The sequence below is a fragment of the Emydura macquarii genome, unplaced genomic scaffold (genome assembly GCF_026122565.2).
Source record: "Emydura macquarii macquarii isolate MOO-44397 ecotype Brisbane River unplaced genomic scaffold, CSIRO-AGI_Emac_v2 contig_3305, whole genome shotgun sequence".
Taxonomy (NCBI): domain Eukaryota; kingdom Metazoa; phylum Chordata; order Testudines; family Chelidae; genus Emydura; species Emydura macquarii.
The window spans coordinates 4,224,960-4,243,185 of record NW_027133442.1 but is presented as its reverse complement, the minus strand read 5'-3'; the positions used below and the strand labels follow the sequence as shown (position 1 = coordinate 4,243,185).

Sequence of the window (18,226 nt, the reverse complement as noted above, 5' to 3'; positions counted from 1 at the left end):
GTTAAATTTGCCAAGAGGGCACTGACTGCTCTATGGCAAGGCCCAAGGGATGGTTCACCAGAAGCTCCTTCACCAGCACCCAGGCAGCGCTGGCTCGTTGCTGGCACTGGAAGTGCAGAGATGCGTATGGCATGTGCCAGCTGGCCCTCATAGTCAGTCCCAGAAATCCCAGCTGGCCATCTCCCTGTGCTCTCCTGCCCTCCGCATCACAGCTGCACCACGTAGAAGCCACTGTCCAGCCCACATTGTGGTGGCTTTAACTCTTGTTTGGCCAGTTTATTCCCATCCCTCTGTTACTTCTTTTTTCTCAGGGGCCTTTGTCTCCTTTCCAAAGGACTTTCACTGGGACAGAGTCTCTGGAAATTAGCACCAGCGAGTCCATTTGCGTAAATGTAACTCCAAAGTGAGTTTAAAAACCAAACTCGTTCGTCGACGCCTAGATTTTAAGGCCATGAAAGGAGCAGGGTGATTTTCTAGTGTGACTGCCGGCATGACACTTCCCCGGGGACTCCTGCATTCAAACCAGGGCCTGTCTGAGCTAAAGCAGCCCTCTCAGACAGAGACACCCAACCTAGCCCTAGAGCCAGCCGGAGACGGGGAGTGACCCCATTGCACAGGGGATTTCTGGGGAGGTTGACACAGACCTGTGTGTTGTCAGCTCCCCGGGGCAGGGGCTGTATCTGCGTGTGCAGCGCCCTGCACAGTGGGGAATACAAACAGCTGTCCATGGCCAGAATGCAGCAAATCAGGATTCCTGGGGCACTGAACCTCACGGCTCTGGTGTAGAAAGAATCACGACAGTAAAACCCCCCAGCACCCCTTCCTCCACCCACCTCCCCCACTGCTTCCCTAGCGCTCTAGGCAGCTTGGCCCAGAGCCTGCCATCAGCGTCCGGAGAGGCGGGTCTGGTCAAGGGGAGTTGGGAGCCTGGTGAATTTTCAGCATTTTGCTTGGGAGGAGTATTTGTGCTCCGTTCACCGCCACCCTGTGCAGTGATTTACACTAGTGCAAAGGGCGTGTAAACCACTCCCACCTTGAGCTGGCAGCAGGTCACACCCTCTGCCTCCAGCAGAGACAGGGCAATGGTGAATAAGCCCTTGGCCGGCTGGGTACAGGCTCACTGCTGCTCCATGGGGATTGGGGTGCAGGGATCAGGCCCTCAGAGAGGAGCAGCGCATCCCCCGTTTAGCACTGGCTAACTGTGCCCCCCACACTACAGATCCTGGCTCCTTAGAGCTGTCAAAGACCAGCTGGCATGGCAGCTGGGCACCCCCGGTGCTTGCTGTCAGGCCTAAGTGAGTTTCCAGCCCTGTGGGGACCCAGGTGCCCTGGGCTGAGGGTGAGGAAAGAGGCTCCTTACGCGCTCCGCCCTCCCTCACTGTATGGCCGGCTCTGGCCCTTCCAACGCAAAGCGTGGCGGCCCCGGGGCGAGGGCATCCAGCTGCCACGCTGAGCCAGTGGTGCCTACTGTGTCTGAGAGGGGCATCTCAGTTCACGCCACACGGGCAGTGGTAGGGAGACGTGACCCAGTCACCCAGGCTGGAGTTAGCCCTTTGGGATAGTCGCACTGGACTCTCCAGTGCTCGTGAGGGGCTCTGGTCCACGTCTTGTTGGCAGGGAATCTCCGTGAAAGCAGCCACTGGCATCACCCCGCAGGCATGCGGCTGGCACTCGGACGGGGCCAGCGGTGTGATGGTTTGCTTGGGAGTCATGAAACACGGCATTTGCCTGGGCTGCTCCCTGTTCTCAGAATAGGGAAGTGTGGAAGGGAAACGAGCCAAGGATTCTTTTCTCCCCCGCCCCTGGTGCCTGCTTGTCTTTGTGTGACTTCCAGGCACGTAGGCCTGTGCAGTCAGCATCTGAAGAGGAGAGCACGCAGCTTCATCACATCGTGTATTTTCTTGTTAAATCGCTCCCCTGCCCACCCCCACAGCCTTCTGAAAGTTGCTTTCTGTGGCTATCACAGAGCCGGAAACAACAGCGAGACCTGAGAGACACAAGAGGGGGGAATGACCAGCATGCCAGGGCCAAGACAGCCACCCACTCCGCACGGCTCTCCTGCTATGGGGCTGGCCTGGCGTGCCGGGGGAGTGTGCTCAGTAACACTGCTCCAGGGAATCTGAAAACCATGGGTGTTTTTACAGAGTGGCTTAGAAAGGGGGTCAATTAAAGAATTAGCCTTGATTCTTCCATTAGCCCTGCAGGGTTGGGGTCTGCATTTGTGAAATACAGAAGGTCCCAAGTTCAGTTCTGTAATCCATGAGCCTCACATCCACATGGGTTGCTGGTGGACCTGTTTGCCTGGTTTTACTAACTTTGTGCACGATTATGTTTGTATCTTGTAGCCCCATCTGCTGCCCCTCTGAACGTCACGGTATTATTCAATGAGTCCAGCTCCTCCCTGGAAATCAGATGGGTGAAGCCTCCCCTTGGCCAAAAACATGGAGAACTTGAGGGCTACAAGATATGGCACACGTGGCAGAATGCCGAGAGACCGGTGAGTATGAAAAGAAATATAGTAAGGATTAAATATAATGTGATGGCTACAAAAATCTTGACATTGGCCAGGCAACTGTGTAGCTGTCTTTCTTGCTGACCAGTATCCTCTAAACATTTCCTAATGCTCCCCCATCTGTCTGTATCCACCCGCCATCTGTAGTCCTATACACAGTTTATAAGCTCTTTGGGGCAGAGACTGGCTCTGTGGTAGTGTTTGTACACGGCTGCCCTGGCTTCTAGCTGCTACTAAAATACAGTCATAAATAAGAGTGTTAGCCAAATGCTGTTGTGTCTATTCTTGTCTTAAAGGGGAACTGCAAAGCAAGAAAAATAGTGTGTTCTTTATAGCTTCTTTATGGGGTTTCTCTAACAAACCAAATAAGAGGTTAGATTTTCCTCCTTGTTGATTGCATTTGAAATGTCTCTTCCCTGTATGGAAGTGTTTTGGCAAGATGCTGGAGCGGGAATTCTGACTCGATAGTTTTTACGGATGGCAATGGCTACGAGGTGGGTACAGGGCCAGGGAGAATCAAGCCCTTAGCTTCAGAGTTGGATCTCGCTTGCATGGGATTTACCCCAGTGGAACTCCATGGATCTCTCCTGATCTGTATGGGGGAGGAGAGTCTCCTAGCTTAGAGAACAAAGTGAAGGGAGCATTGGGGAACTTGGGTTAAAGAGGGCAAAAAAATTACATTAAAATTTTATTTGTTGGAAAATGCCGTTTTGTCCTAGCAGAAATCCTCCATGGCAATGTGCCCATTTTGACAGTTTCCCCTGGGAAAGTTTCTCAGGTCCAGGCTGTAATTTCAGAGGCGAGCGAGGGATCCAGCAGCCAGAAGAGCCTGGTGGTTAGGGCACTAGCCTGGCATGTGGGAGATCTGGAACAGAATAGTTACAAAAGCCTTCAAGACCCTCTTCTTCAAACTGGGCTGGCCTGAGCAGCCAGGCTGCTCCTAGGTCATCTCTGATATCAGGCAGAATCATGACCGTGGAACCGTGGCACTGTGGGAAATGCTCTGCCTGTGAATGATGGGAGTTACCTAACAAATGTGAAGCAAACTGAACCATTATATAGCTCAAGACAAAAGGAAGCAGACGAGCCAGACACATGTTCCATCCAGATGTCGCCTACTTACTACTGTATTTTGCTGCGCTGTTTCTTGCCCTCTTAGCAATCCAAAGTTTAGAACACAAAAAGGCGCTGAACACATACATTTGAAATCTGCAAGGAAGAAATGATTCACACTCTTTTTGTAAGACTCTGCGATTTCTGTTCCCCTTTTTATCCTTGTACACACATCTATATGGCCCAAGCACAATGAAGTCAGGAAAACAATATTATGATCTTGTGACTAATGCTGGAAGAAGATGCTGACCCATTTATCTTCTCACAAGTCAGAAGATAAAAGTCAGGAGGGTTTTAGTTCCCTGAGACCTGTGAGAAGGGAAGTTTCTGAATTTCTTTGAGACTTTCTAGCATGAGACCTTTCGGCAGTACCCCCAACCATTGCACTGAAATGGTTGATGCAAATGGTGCGAAAAGCACATTTTTAAAAGAAATGATGAGGACAAAATTTCAAGCCGACCTACGAAATCATTGTGGACCGGGCCCTGCCTATGACTCCACGTCAGCTGACTCGTGTGAGCAACCCTGCCGAGACTGCTACTAGGAGCGAAGTTGCGTGTGTGCTTCATCAGATGCTTTATGACAGCATGCATGAAAACGTCTGTATGAGAGAAATCTGGCGGCTGTCCTCAGCTCCCGCAATGGAGAGGTGCTGTTGACTCACCTGACTGCCTTGGCAGGAGTGGACGGGGCTGCACTTTTCGCTGAAATCACCCACAAAGGATAGCTGCGGGCTGCCCATCACTCCCCCAGGGGCTGTCACATGGCACGACCTCCGGGTGACCTCCGTGCTCCACGTGCCAGGCAGTTGGGTGGGCGGGTGCGGAATCATGGGGAGGAGGGCATTTTCGGTGTGCAGGTGCCACCCTGATTTCCATCTTTCTTGTCCAGCCTGACCAATGGGGTTAACTGCCTGAGCTGGCTGGCCAGACGTGTGGCATGGATGAAGGCCTCCGCAGCACCTTGAAAGTCGAGCCACCAATGTAGATGCCTCAACTTGGAAGGGGGAGCCTGACTTCATTCAGGCCCCATTTGGGAAAATCTTGACCGTCATGTTATTCAAATGACGTCTCAGTCAGGACGCTTTCCTCCAGGCTCTGCCAGACCCTGGATCAGGGACTCAATGCGCCAAGGGGATATAGTCAGAGGAGAGGGAAATAGCGGCCCCAATTCAGCAAGGCACATAAGCGTGTGCCTAACTAACTTCAAGCACGTGAGTAGCCCCATTGAAGACAATGGGATTAATCACGTGCTTAAAGGCAGGCACGGGCTGACGTACTTTGCTGAAGTGGGGCCATGGAGCTGAGAAAGATACAAACTCAAAGATGCAGGCACACGGCATCAATCAAACTGTTGACTATATGAGTGGCCGGCTGCCTGCAGGCTGGCATACCGGGGCATGTTTGTTTGCAGGTTTTGTTGTGATGTGGCAGTTTCGAGCTGAGGTTTTCTTGGTGAACAAATCCAGTGGGTCAGGTCTGTAGATCCAGCCGAGCTGCTGTTCTGCTCCCCGACCCTGGGGCTGGTATGGCAAGCTGCCAACTGCTCTGAGTTAGGCCAGCAGCCAAGCACGACTGCAAAATTAAGCTGAAACCTCTCCCCTCCCTCTCGCCCCCCTCCCCAACCAACACGCCTTCAAAGATGCAAGGGCAGGAAAGGGATTTTGCAGAGGTGGCTGTGCCCATTTTATGCCACCAGGCAACTTCCCTGTGTCAGGGGAATCTCCAGCTGTGCTGTTATGGCAGCCTGAAGGGGGCAGAGGATCTGACCCAGTTGGTGTGTCACATCAGTTGAGAAGGTTGCACTCCCTGCATGTGCTGTACACAAGCAGTTGAATATTCCTACAGGCTGAGTCCTCACGTGACACAGCAAAGCTGCCCAAGAGATTAAAGAATTTAAAAGCATCTTTGCATTGTCTAATACCCAGCAACACAAAAACTGCCTTGCAGACATCCCTTTGCCTAAGGGCACCAGGAAAGCAAAGCAGGAGAAACCTGGGAATGTTGAAAAAGAGCAGGAAAGTATCCTAGCATTCACTTGCATAACTGTAGGTCAAACATTCTTCAGTGACCCACCACAGGATAGAACTATTTTAGCAGCACCTCCTAAATGAGGCCTGTAAGTGTGTGTATGTTAATACAGTCATTTTTGTTTCCATTTTTATGGTTCTTTTGTCCAATTGTAAACCAGATTTGGTTCCTGCTGAACTCATACTTCACCAATTTTCCTGTTATTTCTATATCACGAACACACAGTGTTTAGAAAACTGTCAGCAGCTGAAACAAAGTTGTAATATACACGTCAGTCTGCCGGATGTGTTATCTACCACTACACAGTTTTTTCCAATAATAAGTTCTCGTGGAGCAATGCCAGTGGTTTTCTCAGCTGTGCAGCTGACTCACAAGAAATTCAGGAAGTAACAGTGAATTTGTGGGAAAGGGAATCACGTGTATGTTTTATCAAGAAAAACATCCATGAAAACATTTAAACAAATCTAACGTGGTGATGGGGCTATGAAAGGAAATGCTTTGTAAAACTAGAAATGTCATTAGCACAACATGAAATCACATTGTTTTATAACAATCGGCTACATCATCTGCCTTCTCCTGGTTCATTACTTTAACTGTAAAACAAAGATCTTTCTTACTAAAAGTATATGGTTGCACTTTGTGCATGGAGAAACGAGAGGGGCCAAATTCTCGGCTGGTGTAGATGGTCTCCGTTCCACTGACTTCAGCAGAGTTTTGCTAATTCACCCTGGCAGAGAAATTGGCTGGAGAACTCTGACAGCGATGAGGAGGCCTAAAACTGGAAGGAACAAAAGCAAGGTGCCCACGAGAGAGAGCACACCGTGCGTGTGGCAGGCTGAGCAGAGCAGCAGCTGGCTGTGTAGCAAGGGGAGAGAGGCCTCTCGGTCGAAAGGAGCAATGCTCGGAAAAGAAGTCCGAAGAGACAACTTGCGACACGGCGCAGGGGAATGAGGCGATGTTGCCTGGGTTCTCCAAAGAAGCCCCTCCCTGGCTGGCAGCTTCATGTCTGGAGTTCAGCCCGGGTGCTAGTGGAGGGGCCAGCCTGCCTTGGGGGGACCAGGCTATTCCCCTTTGCCTACCAAGAGTGCTGGCAAGAAGAGAACCCCAACGAGCAAGGCGCTCCCCACCCAGCCTGCTCCTAAAGTTTCTGTCCCTCCCCTAATGAGGCCAGTTTGTTGTCACATGGTCACAGACTGGGCCTGTCGCCCTGCCAGGGCCACAGTGTGCGACGCCGTGTGGGACAAACCTGAAGCGAGGGGCACAAACAAATGGTTCACGCAGGGAACTTAAACTGCAGCAGGATTCTCGTCCCCCCCAGCCCTCCTCCAGTCTAAGAGAGGTGCAATAACACGTGCCGGAATGCCCTCGTGCAGCCAGGCACGCCGCCTGAGTCACACTGCACACTGGGCAAGTTGCAGCAGGGGAGCGGAGGATTTACTTGGCTATTTAGCACCCAGGAAAGCCTACACTGGACTTTTCCAACCTGACAACTAATTAGGGGTGCCCCCCATCTGGATTTTGGCTTCTGTGTCCAGGTGCCATTCAGGGTTGCCAGGTGCTTGGTTTTCGACTGGAAAGTCCAATTGAAAAGGGGGCCCTGAAGGTGTCTGGTCATCACAGGGCCGGGGGAGGCACCGGGTCATTAACCCACACCAGCCCCTGCTCAGCCAGGGCTGCCTCCTATCTGCAGGCAGGCACTTGTCAGGCTGCAGCAGCTCCCGTCCCAACCCCAGAGCAGAGGGAGCCTGGCTGGGGGGAAAGGGAGGGAGCGAAGACCATCCAGCAACCGAAGAGGAGGGAGAGGAATGCAGGATAGTGAAGGAGGTGGGGTCTTGGGGGTCCGGTTACCAGTCATTAGAAAGGTGGCAACCTACAGCTAATGGCACTAAACCCTAGTCTAGACAAGGCCTGACTGTGACTGGCAATGCTTGCATTCTCTGCTCTTCGATGTAGATAACTGCAACGATAAAAGTGAGGGGCAGCCACTCTGTGTGGGAGGTAGACTCCGGGGACGCTGCAGTGAGCCTGGTTGGGAGGTGTGCCGGAAATGGGAGAGTTGGAGGAATTCTTGCAAGCCATGTGGCTCCAGCAGGGGCAGAGGATAGACTGAGGCTATGAAATAAAGGCACAGACATTCATGAACTATCCCCTCTCCCCAAAGGCTGTTGCATGGCTCTCTATTGCTTAGTGATTGTAGTTTATCTTGTGTGTGTTTTCCTGGCTCCCCCAGTAGGGAAGCGCCCCATGTGCCAGAGCCAGCAGCCCGGAAGGCTGCATGACAATTGCGTTGAATCATGCCTTGAGCAGTGAAGTGGTTAAAAAGGAAATCCTGTCCAACTACTTTGTTGTCATCCGGTTCTTGAAAACCAAATACTCTCTATAAATAGCTGGCTGTTGCATTCCGCATGGTCGTGGCTCCTGCTGGATGTTAGATTAAAATAAATCTTGAGCTTTTGTGCTTTGACATGGCCAGCAAAAATAAGCTCCACTTTTCCACCATGTTCACTTTTTTCTCTTTCAGCAAAATCTTTCTTTTGAAGCCAAGCAGAATGACACTGCCGCCACCGTTCCTATTGTAGCCACTAATGTCACGTGTGCTGTACGTGTAGCTGCTATCACCAAGGGGGGTGTCGGGCCCTTCAGTGACCCCGTGCTGGTTTTCATTCCAGGGGATGGTAAGAACAAATAACGTGATCGTGTAATTAAAGGCTGCAACTTGAATTTGTAGCATTTCCTGGCTTTGGAACCTGAATAACTTTCTTTTAATGTCAATTTTTTACATGCAGAATCTGTCTAGCTGTCCAAACATACCGTTCACACACTGCTTTGTTTCCTTTGAGGGCCTCTGCCCTGGCAAATCACTGTGGAATTCACCCCCACTGCATCTCCAGCAATGGCAGCAGTGCTGGGAACCATAGTGTAGACGGTATGGGTGTTTTTTACCACCGTGTTCTCATTAAAATGCCCCCACCTGTGTCTTCACACTGATTCCGTTGCTGGAACCAACGTGTGTGTGTCAGCCTCTACCTTGTGCTGAGACCAGTAGAAGAGCTACAGATCAGACCAGGCAGTGGCCCGTGCCCCTGGCAGATCGGCCTGTTGTCCGAGCAAGCCACCTCTGGGGGAGGGACCAGCTACGCGGTTTTATGAGCTTCCGAAGCCTTCTCCAGATAGTTCCTGGCTGTGCAAAGTCCACACGTGTTTTGTTAATGGTGGCGGTGGGGACGAGCAACTCTCCTCTCGGCTGTGACCCTCAGCAGTCACCCCTTTCCACAGGTCCTGGCAGCTCCAGCCGGATTACCGGTACCTCTTTCATAGAAGCCTTTGTTACTCTTCCACAGACCTGGCTACCCCTTCTAATACAACAACCCCCACACCCAGGACAGTGCCTAGGCCTTGGTTCTCCCCAGCATGCCTGCAGAAAACAGCCGGGCCATTCCCAGCCGCATCCTGCTCCGGCTGCATGTGTGAGACAGTGCGTCCCCTGGCCAATTCAATGGCACGCTCCCCCAGGCAGATTCGTTGTTCTGGCTCTGGACAGTGATCTTGGGTTTTCCCCTTGGTGCTACTGTACTAAAGATAACAATAAGCCTAGCACAGAGAAACCCCACTGCCAAAAACCCACACGCCATAGTTGGTTGTTCATATGACGCAGGGCATTGATTTATTCCATCCGCATGCAGTGTTCTCCTTGTGCTTTACGTGTTTCTTCCATGTCTTTTGTGTTTTGAAGGCCTTGTTTGATTTTAGTTGTTTACAAGTCCTATAACACCCTCCACACATCAGCTGACTGACTCCCTTCTGTGTTCTTTCCTGTGGGCTGTTTTATTAGGGTTGTTAGCCTCCGCTCCTTCTTCTACGCCAGCGTCGGGAAACACTCATTCCTTTGTCATCGTCCTGGGCATTGTCTGTGGAACTGCCGCAGTTGGGTTAATCCTGTATTTCTGTGTGATGATCCGGAAAAGACGGATGGAAACCAAGTTTGGGTAAGTCACAGAAATACCTGCAGTGGTGGCACGGAGAGCTGGCCAAGCGGCTGGCAGGGAACACCTGGCGTGGGACTAGCGGGTGGCACTGGGGTGGGGCAGGCGTGCGCTGGCCAACAGGAGCGACAGGAGGCGTTCACCTCTCCCATTCACACCAGTAACTGCCTGCAGCCAGCGCAAACACCACCTGGGCTCTGAGGGAGCTGCCAGATCTTTGTGTTGAACATGATATATACTCTGCTCACCTGCCCTCTATCTTGGGGGGCCTTCAGGCTGGGCAGCATTGGCTCAGCATCCCCCACTCTGGACGCTCATGGACGTTACTGAGTTCCCTGCCTCCAAAGAGACAGAACACATCGGCCTGTGAGGTTAGCTGCAGACCCCTTCACTTGGGTCTGACAGCACCGAGCTGGCTTTGTAGTAAAACAAGAATAAGTTGAGTGACAAGGAACACGCGGGCAAGCGATTTCAGGCAAGAGTGAGAGAGGCGTGAAAGGGTCACAAAGCAAACAAAACTCACACGCTTTCTAGTGTCCAAAACTTTGTTCTAGCAAGCTGTGGCCTGGCCTAGCGCCGTTGCTCATTTACGCCACACTGTCCGCATGCTCCAGCCCATCTAGCAGGAGGACCATCTATTATAGATACCAAGGACTGCTGCTTTGTTCTCCCAGGTGATACCGAACGGTTTCTCTCCCCTTCTTTTTATAGTCCAGTAATCCTCGGAAATGTATTCTTTCAAAAATTAGCCCAGACAGTGTTCCTGTCCCCTGCTGCTTGATCTGCAGGGTGCCAGCAGCAAGCTCTTTCTTTCACCCCCTGGTCAATTTGCTTTGATTGGCTCGATCACTTTGTTTATCTGCGATGGAAAGGTCCTTCTCTCATCCTTTTGCTGACAAAGCGGGATCCTGCGGCTCGACGTCCCTTTCTCTGTTTATCTGCTCTCCTTGCACTGAGCGTATTTCTAGCGCTGCATTTGGCCTGGGCTCAGCTGCTGTCTTTCTGTGTCTCTTGGCCTGGGATCCCCCCCTCCCCCCCCAAACCCCCCACTCCTGGGTACGCTCACTGCTCCCCACAGGAGCAGCCTCTTCTCTTGGGCAAACTCCCTCTCCTGCTCCATGGCCAGATTCACTTGTTAAGCTCCCCTTCTCCAGTAGAGCACTCTGCAGGTGCACCCAGCGGGCCCTTCCTGTGTGCTGGATGCTCGTTAGGCTTGCTACCCATGGGACGGGGCCTGTCCAGTCACACACACACCCCTCCTTCCTCCCTCGCAGCCAGAAAGGTTTCTGGCTCAAGCATCTCCCCATCCCAATCTCCAAGGGGGAAAAAAGATCTGCATGTGCAGACTCCTGCCAGGCTTGGCGCTGCGCCTGGCAGCCATTGGGCTGGAGCGCCAGACCTGAGACTACCTGAGGGCGTCCACAGCCCGCTTCCATGCCAGAGCCACTTTCTCAGTAACAGACTCCGCGTTCTCCCTTGGGAACAACTTTTTGCTCAGACATAAGCCTGGGTGCGCCTCGCCTGTAGAGCCCACTCCCAGGCCAATGTCGCCTCTGTCCCTGGGCCAGAGCCTTCACCGCGGCCCCACTGTTCCTCAGCAGCTGAATAATTTTCCCCATGATTTCCCCAGCACCACTGGAAAGGGCAAAGAAAAAAATAAAGGCTAAATACACTGGGTCAAATCCATCCCAGCTATAGCTGCAAGGAAGGCCTGGGATGCCATCAAAGACGCATTGGATCCATTTGGCCCTGTGCTGCATTCCTGATGCGGACAAAACTTCCTCTGAAGTCGTTAGGAGTCTTTCACAAGAGCTGAAGGGCCAGAACGTCCATCTCCTTTCTCCGCATTTCACTCAAGGTTATTTGATTTGATTTGGTGCAGCCTCAAAGGAAAGCAGCACTGGGGAGCCAGGTGTCGGACTGGTTCTTCCACTATCTCCGCTCCGTAGCAAGAGAGAGAATATTCAGCAGCCAGCAAGGTTTTATAACTGGACGATGAAACCCCATTGGCTCATGTCATACAACACCTGAGTAATCATCTCCTAACTCTTGAAGAGCATAAGTCGTTTCAGTGTGTGATTGTCAACTATTACTATGCAAACGTAATTTTCTTTGTTATTTATATTGCATCATCAGTATTGGAAATTTCATGGTAAACCCAGCATTAAAGGACTCTGGCTAACTACCTAGCTCGCACCATGAAGAAAAGTTCTACAGATCGTTAAAAACTAGTCAGGATTATTTTAGCTCACTTAAAGAAAGAAAACACAGGGTTTAGGTTTGTTTTGGGGTTTTTTCTGTGTGGGGGGGTGGATTTTTGTTCATCTCTAAAAACAAGGCTGCATTTTACATCAAAATTTGGCATGCCTATACTCAGTGACGTAGAATCACACTTTTTGCTGCACTGAAAATATTTATGTTGTGAAGGAAGAATTTGATTCTTACAAAAGCACAGGAATACGGCTGTTCTGCAGACGAGCCAGAATAGTACTGTCTGCAGTTGGGATTTGTGTGCTGTGCTGTTCCCTTGTACAGCCGTGCCGATACACTTCAAGCCCACTTGTTCTAATCCTTAGCCGTTCTAAGTGGAGTGGCTGCTGGTTTTTTAGAACATGGACAAAGGTCCATTGTTGACAGTACTCATTCTCCCTTGTGACCTTCTAAGATGGGTTTCAAACTAGGCCAACCCCTGCACTTTTAGTTTGAAAACAATTTGATTCTTTCTAGTCAAAACTTTTTAAATGACCAGCTCTTTCTGCATGTGCAATAGTATGCATCTGGGAATTCAGCCCCACGGGAATCTTGATGTACTGCTTTCTGTTTGTCTTTGCACTTCTGCATTAGTGGTAGAAGCTCTTCTTGTGTTATAATGGTCATTGCAGCTTTCAGTACCGAAACAAAAAACTGGATTTCTTTGGGAGCGCAGCACTGCAATAAAGTAATTGCAAAAATGGATAGATGTGTCCTGTCTGCTCTGGCTTTCCCAGGGAGTTAAACTGGAACTCAGCCTGGCAACTGGTAGTGTAGCTGGATTCCTTCTGCCTACTGGGCTAACATCCAATAAATGTCTCTTCCGTTGCATGCCTGTTTGACTAACACACATTAATCGGCATGTTTGTTTTCCCTGATGCTGTCTTCCTGCAAAAGACCCTGCAGGTATCAATGTCTGATACAGTACAGTTCAAACAGATTCCATGGCACGTTTCCACCTCATGCATACAGCATTTTAAGCTATTGGGTTCACTGCTTGTTTTGCTGTAGTCCCCTTTTGTTTCTGAAAGAGGAAGGGACCGAAGTTTTGAGATGACCTGCTAACGCTGAGAACGGGAATCAGCTCCACTGACAATAGAGAAGCTCTTGGTTTCTTTGTGAGACATTAAAGCATGTGTAAACAAATATTTAGTAATGGGCTCTTCAGTCTAGCAAAGAAAGGTCCAGCTGGTAGGTGAAGCTAGACAAATTCAGCCTGGAAGTAAGGTGAAAATTCACAGTGAGTGTAATTAACATTGGAACAATTTATCAAGTGTTGTAGTGGATTCTCTGTCACTGACAATTTTTCAATCCAGATTGGATGTTTTTCTTAAAAGATCTGCTCCAGGAGTTATTTTGGGGAAATTTTCAGACCTGTGTTATACAGGAAGTCAGACTAGATGATCTCGGTGGGGTCGTCTGGCTTTAGAATCTATGAAAGGACAGTGTAAGAAAGTGTTTGGTCACAGGGCCATATTATTATTAAAGCACACACTGCTGTGTTGTTAGGAAAATCAGCCATTGGTGTGGATGAGATGGTATTTTCCCCTAATCACTCTGATGCACCATTCTTTACAGATCAGCTTAGGACTGGTCTACCCGGGAAAGTTACAGTGGCATACATATGTCTCTCAGGGGTATGAAAACACCACATCCCTGAGAGATGTAGCTATGCCGACCTAACCCCGGTGTGCACAGCACTAGGTTGATAGAAGAAGTCTTCCACTGACCTAGCTACTGCCTTTCAGGCTACTGGATTACCTTTAGCGATGGGAGAACCCCTCGCATCACTGCAGTGTCTACACCGAAGCACGAGCTGCGCCCCTGTGTCGTTTTAAGAGTAGGCATAGCAAATGGCTATTGTGACAAGACCTTGTAAAGAAGAGGATCATGTAATACAATAGGCGGGAAATCACCTGCCCTGGAGAGAAGGTTGTTTCTTTTACACTGTCACTTTCTCAGCAATGTGGCTGTCGTTAGCCAATGCAGCTCCATGAACTGGTAAGAAAAACGGCGGCCCTAGTACATGTTATGTTTCTGTCTCCTTAGGGTTGCTTTCCGCAGCGATGGTTCAGAACTGGCAGTGAACTACACAGCAAAGAAATCCTACAGTCGGAGAGCCGTGGAACTTACCTGTAAGAGCTGTTTGACGCCGACATAGGAGCTGTTGTTGAGAAGGCAGAGGGATCTGTGGGGATTTGGGGAGATGGCTGGCTGCAAAACAAAAATGCAGGGAAAGAGCCTGCGTGTGTGCACGCTCTGCTGGGGCCTCCTTGTGCTGGTCCGACACCCAAAATAGTCACAAAAATGGTGCAACTGGCCACCTGAGGATTTTCCTGGCCCCCTGGGGGGCTCTCCCACTCCAGCATGCACTGGGGCTGGACAAGAGTGTGACGGCATAAGGCTGATGCGGAGGGGCCGAGCACCTTCACATCTCATGGGCGCTCCGCCCTGGGAGGCAGGCCATAGCCCCTGGGAACGTGGCGCGGGGGCTGGTGCAGGAAGGGGGCAGCTTCCCTAGGCTGTCCCTTGAGTACTGTGGAGAGAGCGGATCTGCCCGCCCCGCAGGCCCCAGGGCACAGGCTGGGGTGTGTCAGCGGGTTTGCAGCACTCGGGGCACGTGCCACGCTCTCTGGCTCAGCCAAGGGCCTCTCTTACAGTGCACAGCCTGGGCGTCAGTGAGGAGCTGCAGCAGAAGCTCCAGGACATCGTGATCAACAGGGATTCCCTCGTCCTGGGGAAGATTCTGGGAGAGGGTGAGTGGTGCAAACGGTCCATGGGGAGCTGGGGCGGGGCAGGATGTCGTGCTGAATCTACATGGTATTAGCTGGCACGACTGCCTCTGCCCATGTGCATGTTGCCCTGCATTCTCAGTGCGCCAACGCCTGCTGGGGGGGGGGAGCGGAGGGCCTAGAGGACAAGGCACTGGGCTGGGACTCGGGAGACCTGGGTTCTGTTCTGTTCTGTTCTGTTCTTGGTACTGCCACTGACGTTGGGCAAGTCCCTTCCCCTCTCTGTGCCTCAGTTTCCCCTCCCAGACTTGGCTAAGTTGTGAGCCCTTTGGAGCAGGGACGGCTTCTCACCGGATGTCTATCGGGCACCCAGCACAAAAATGCCCTGATCTCCAGTGGATCCTCTAGGGCTAGTGTGATAGATGTGAAAACGATGAGGGGCTAGCATGTGCTCAGAAGCATTGCCCCAGCTGGCCAACCCAGGGAAGGGGGAAGCCGGGAGGCAGAATGCCTGCCCCAGGACCACACTGCACAGAGAGCTGGACTGCTACTGCATAGCATACTTCCCTGTGGGGGAGGCATGGCCCCGTCTCTTCCCTACCCCGCTGGGATGATGTGTGAGGCCCAGGAGAGCAGTAGGGGGCAGTCCCTGTGTTGGAGGCCTTTGTGTGGGGCTGCAGAAGGCTTCCTACCCTTTCCTTTGGCTAAGCACCTTGTTATTACCCAGCCCTGCCCTGCCCTAGCCGAGGTCCTGCCACCACATCCAGCTGCTGCATCTTTTACTCTGATGGGCTGGCAAGCGGCACACTGAATGTGCCTGCGGGGCCCAGCTGGAGACTGACTGGGGTTTAGCCTCTACGTGCTCCGTCCCAATGTGCAATTCGATTGTCCCCCCACATCCCGGGCCAGACTGGGGACAGAGCCGGTCGCCCAGGCTGTTGTGTAGCCGGCACAGTTCACCGTCTCTCCTCTGTGTGGTGTGAGCCATGCATAGCGTGGGGAAGGTTTGCTGTTCCCCCACTGCTCTAACAGCTTCCCTGCAACAGCCTATGGGTCTCTCTGGCCAAGACTGTGGGGCTGGGTGTGGACAAAGGGAGACTTTTTCTTCTTTCCCGGGATACAGGAGAGTTCGGGTCGGTGATGGAAGGGCACCTTGGCCAGCCCGACGGCACTACTCAGAAAGTCGCTGTGAAAACCATGAAACGTAAGTAGTGGTGACGTCTGTGAGATCAAGCGCTGCTTGTTTTTGTCACAAGAGTTCCCAAATGCAGCGACTGAAATGCCTGGTGCTCCCAGCTTGTTCTAGAGATTGGAACTCATTAGCCATCGTCGTGCAGGGCTTTGTCAGACGTAGTGAAGCAATAACGGTTCTAGGTACAGGGTATTTTATGGGGAGCAACTTGAAAGAAGAGATTAGGACCATCCCCCCAGCAGATTCGTAATCCCCAGCAAAGGGCCCGTTGGGTCAGTGTCAGAAGATCAAAGTGAACTGAGGTAAGACCTAGAGGAGAGGTTTCTAGTGCAGGGTCACTAAGCGCATGCATACGTTCCTTGAGAACATCACCCCGTCAGATTGCTAGAAAGCACTCACAGCACTCAGCCCATAATTGCAAATACTGAAAAATGAAAAGTTAGGCCAAGTAACAGAGCAAAAGGATCTGTTATCTCTGTGGGGCAGGGAGCTGCTGGATTGGGATGGGGTATTTTCACACTCTTCTTCATTGCTGCATGAGCAGAGAATTCTCTCGCTTTTCTCCAGATTTCATCTAGAGTTAGTATTTATTATCTCTATTACTGTAATGTCCCCCATTTCTCTCTTTTGTTTGCTGCATCAGACAGCTCGCCAGATTATCTTAGGCCCCAGGCGCTTTGCTTTTCTGCAGAATTTCAGGTTAGTGTTTGTTTCCCACCCTCTGGAGACATGAAAAACCACCTCCTGCTTGAAATGTTGTGCTTGCAGAATCTGCCGTGGAAGTGGTGCTGTGGCCGTCTCATAAAGCATTTCTGGGGTGTGTTGTGGGCAGGAATGCCGGGAAAATATCATTGTATGTGCTGCATGATGCTGCTTTGCTGTCCAGTTTCCCTCGCCAGAGCCAACCCCTGGGTTCACATGTCTGTTGTAGGTAAATTATCTCCCCACACATAGCTCCCCAAGTCAACAAAGGCGAGCGCAAATAGCCAGCATTTTTATAAGCAATGCTGTAAACCAAGGGACACAGGCTGAGTGCCATGGGATTTATGGTAGAGGTCACACACAGTGCTGGTAGAGCACCCCCTGCTGGACACTCACCTGGCTGCTGTGTTTGGATCCCACACCCCAGATCTTTGTACCCTTATTCATCCCTTGTTCTGAGTGGGCTCCAGCACTGTTTTGTCTCCCTGTGGCTTCTCTGGGCACCTCCTCTTTGCTTAGATAGCACAGAAGATAGGCAGATCCAGCCAGAAATAATAAACTGTATGCACGTTTCCCTTACTCCGTTTCCCTGCCATCCTGGAGTGCTGTCTGGCTTAGGTCAAAGTCCTATCAGGGGTTGAGTTGTCACCAAGACACAGAAAAAGTGGCCGGTCTGTGGGCAAGGCCAGGTCCCAGGGGAGGTGGAAAGTTCCTCGGTGCCACCCTGCCCTGGGGAGGGGCTTGGCTCTCGGAAAATTATGCAAGAGTTGGAGAGATTCCAGTCCAGGGTAGGGCTAGGATGCTGCTTCCCGATTGGCTGGTGGCTGCCCCAGCACGCTGAGCACCTGCAGAGCGGGACCTGGGTGCTGCTGGACCCTTGGGCGGCCACGATACACTCCCAGCCATGATATGCATGGCCAGAATTATCAAATGGCGGCATGCGCAGCTGCCCATATGCATGGCCAGAAAGACCCAGGAACCAGCAAATAACATCTTTGGACTGGCAACTGACAAGGCGATAGAAAAAGTGACCAGGCCAGTCAAAAACCAGCCCAGTGGCAACCCCAACAGGGAGTCCAGGATTCTCCTCCTGCACACAGCTTCTCCTCGCAATCATGAAGTTTGGGGGCAGCTTCCTCCTTCCTCAGCTAGTCCTACAGTTATATCAAGACACTCCCCAACTCCATTCCCATGGCTATGAAAGCATGTTCTTCTCTTTCCCACGCTCCCGGTGTGTCTGTGAGTCCTTTGCATTTCCCAGCCTCATAGCCTTGGTGTTTTGAAAAAATTGGCCCAACACCTGGTTTCTTTCTTCTGCTGTTTTTGGAGATTTTTCCACTCTCCAGATCTCAGCCCCCAGCAGACAATTGGGAGAAAACCAGCTTCTCCCAGCCTTCAGCCATCCTATCGTTTTGTCTGGGTCAACATGGCCTTAATGACGGTCTCTTTCAAAGAGACTGGACGGGAGAGGTAATATCTTTTATTGGGCCAGCTTCTGTTGGGGATGGAGACAAGCTTTTGAAATGCCCAGAGCTCTTCTTCAGGTCTTCTTCTGACCTGAAGTTGGCTCTCTAGGTTGTGCATGGACAGCTTCTCCAAATGGTCAGAGTAGGGCAGGGAGACAATGCAGATCAGCATCACACAGCAGCAGCGACAGGATTGGACAAACCAGACCGGATTTAGAAGAGAAAGTGTCTGCCTAGTCTCGCACT

The 18,226-nt window shown here is 51.3% G+C and overlaps 1 protein-coding gene across 3 annotated transcripts in view; it reads left to right on the top strand.

The window, feature by feature from the left end:
- Positions 1-18,226, top strand: part of MERTK (MER proto-oncogene, tyrosine kinase) — a 62,877-nt gene that overhangs the window by 34,847 nt on the left and 9,804 nt on the right. For all 3 annotated transcript variants that reach the window (XM_067532812.1, XM_067532811.1, XM_067532813.1), the window contains exons 8-13: positions 2,346-2,497; positions 8,177-8,330; positions 9,488-9,641; positions 13,938-14,023; positions 14,549-14,644; positions 15,744-15,824. In XM_067532812.1, the coding sequence (XP_067388913.1) occupies positions 2,346-2,497; positions 8,177-8,330; positions 9,488-9,641; positions 13,938-14,023; positions 14,549-14,644; positions 15,744-15,824 (723 nt within the window). The remainder of the gene's footprint in view (positions 1-2,345; positions 2,498-8,176; positions 8,331-9,487; positions 9,642-13,937; positions 14,024-14,548; positions 14,645-15,743; positions 15,825-18,226) is intronic.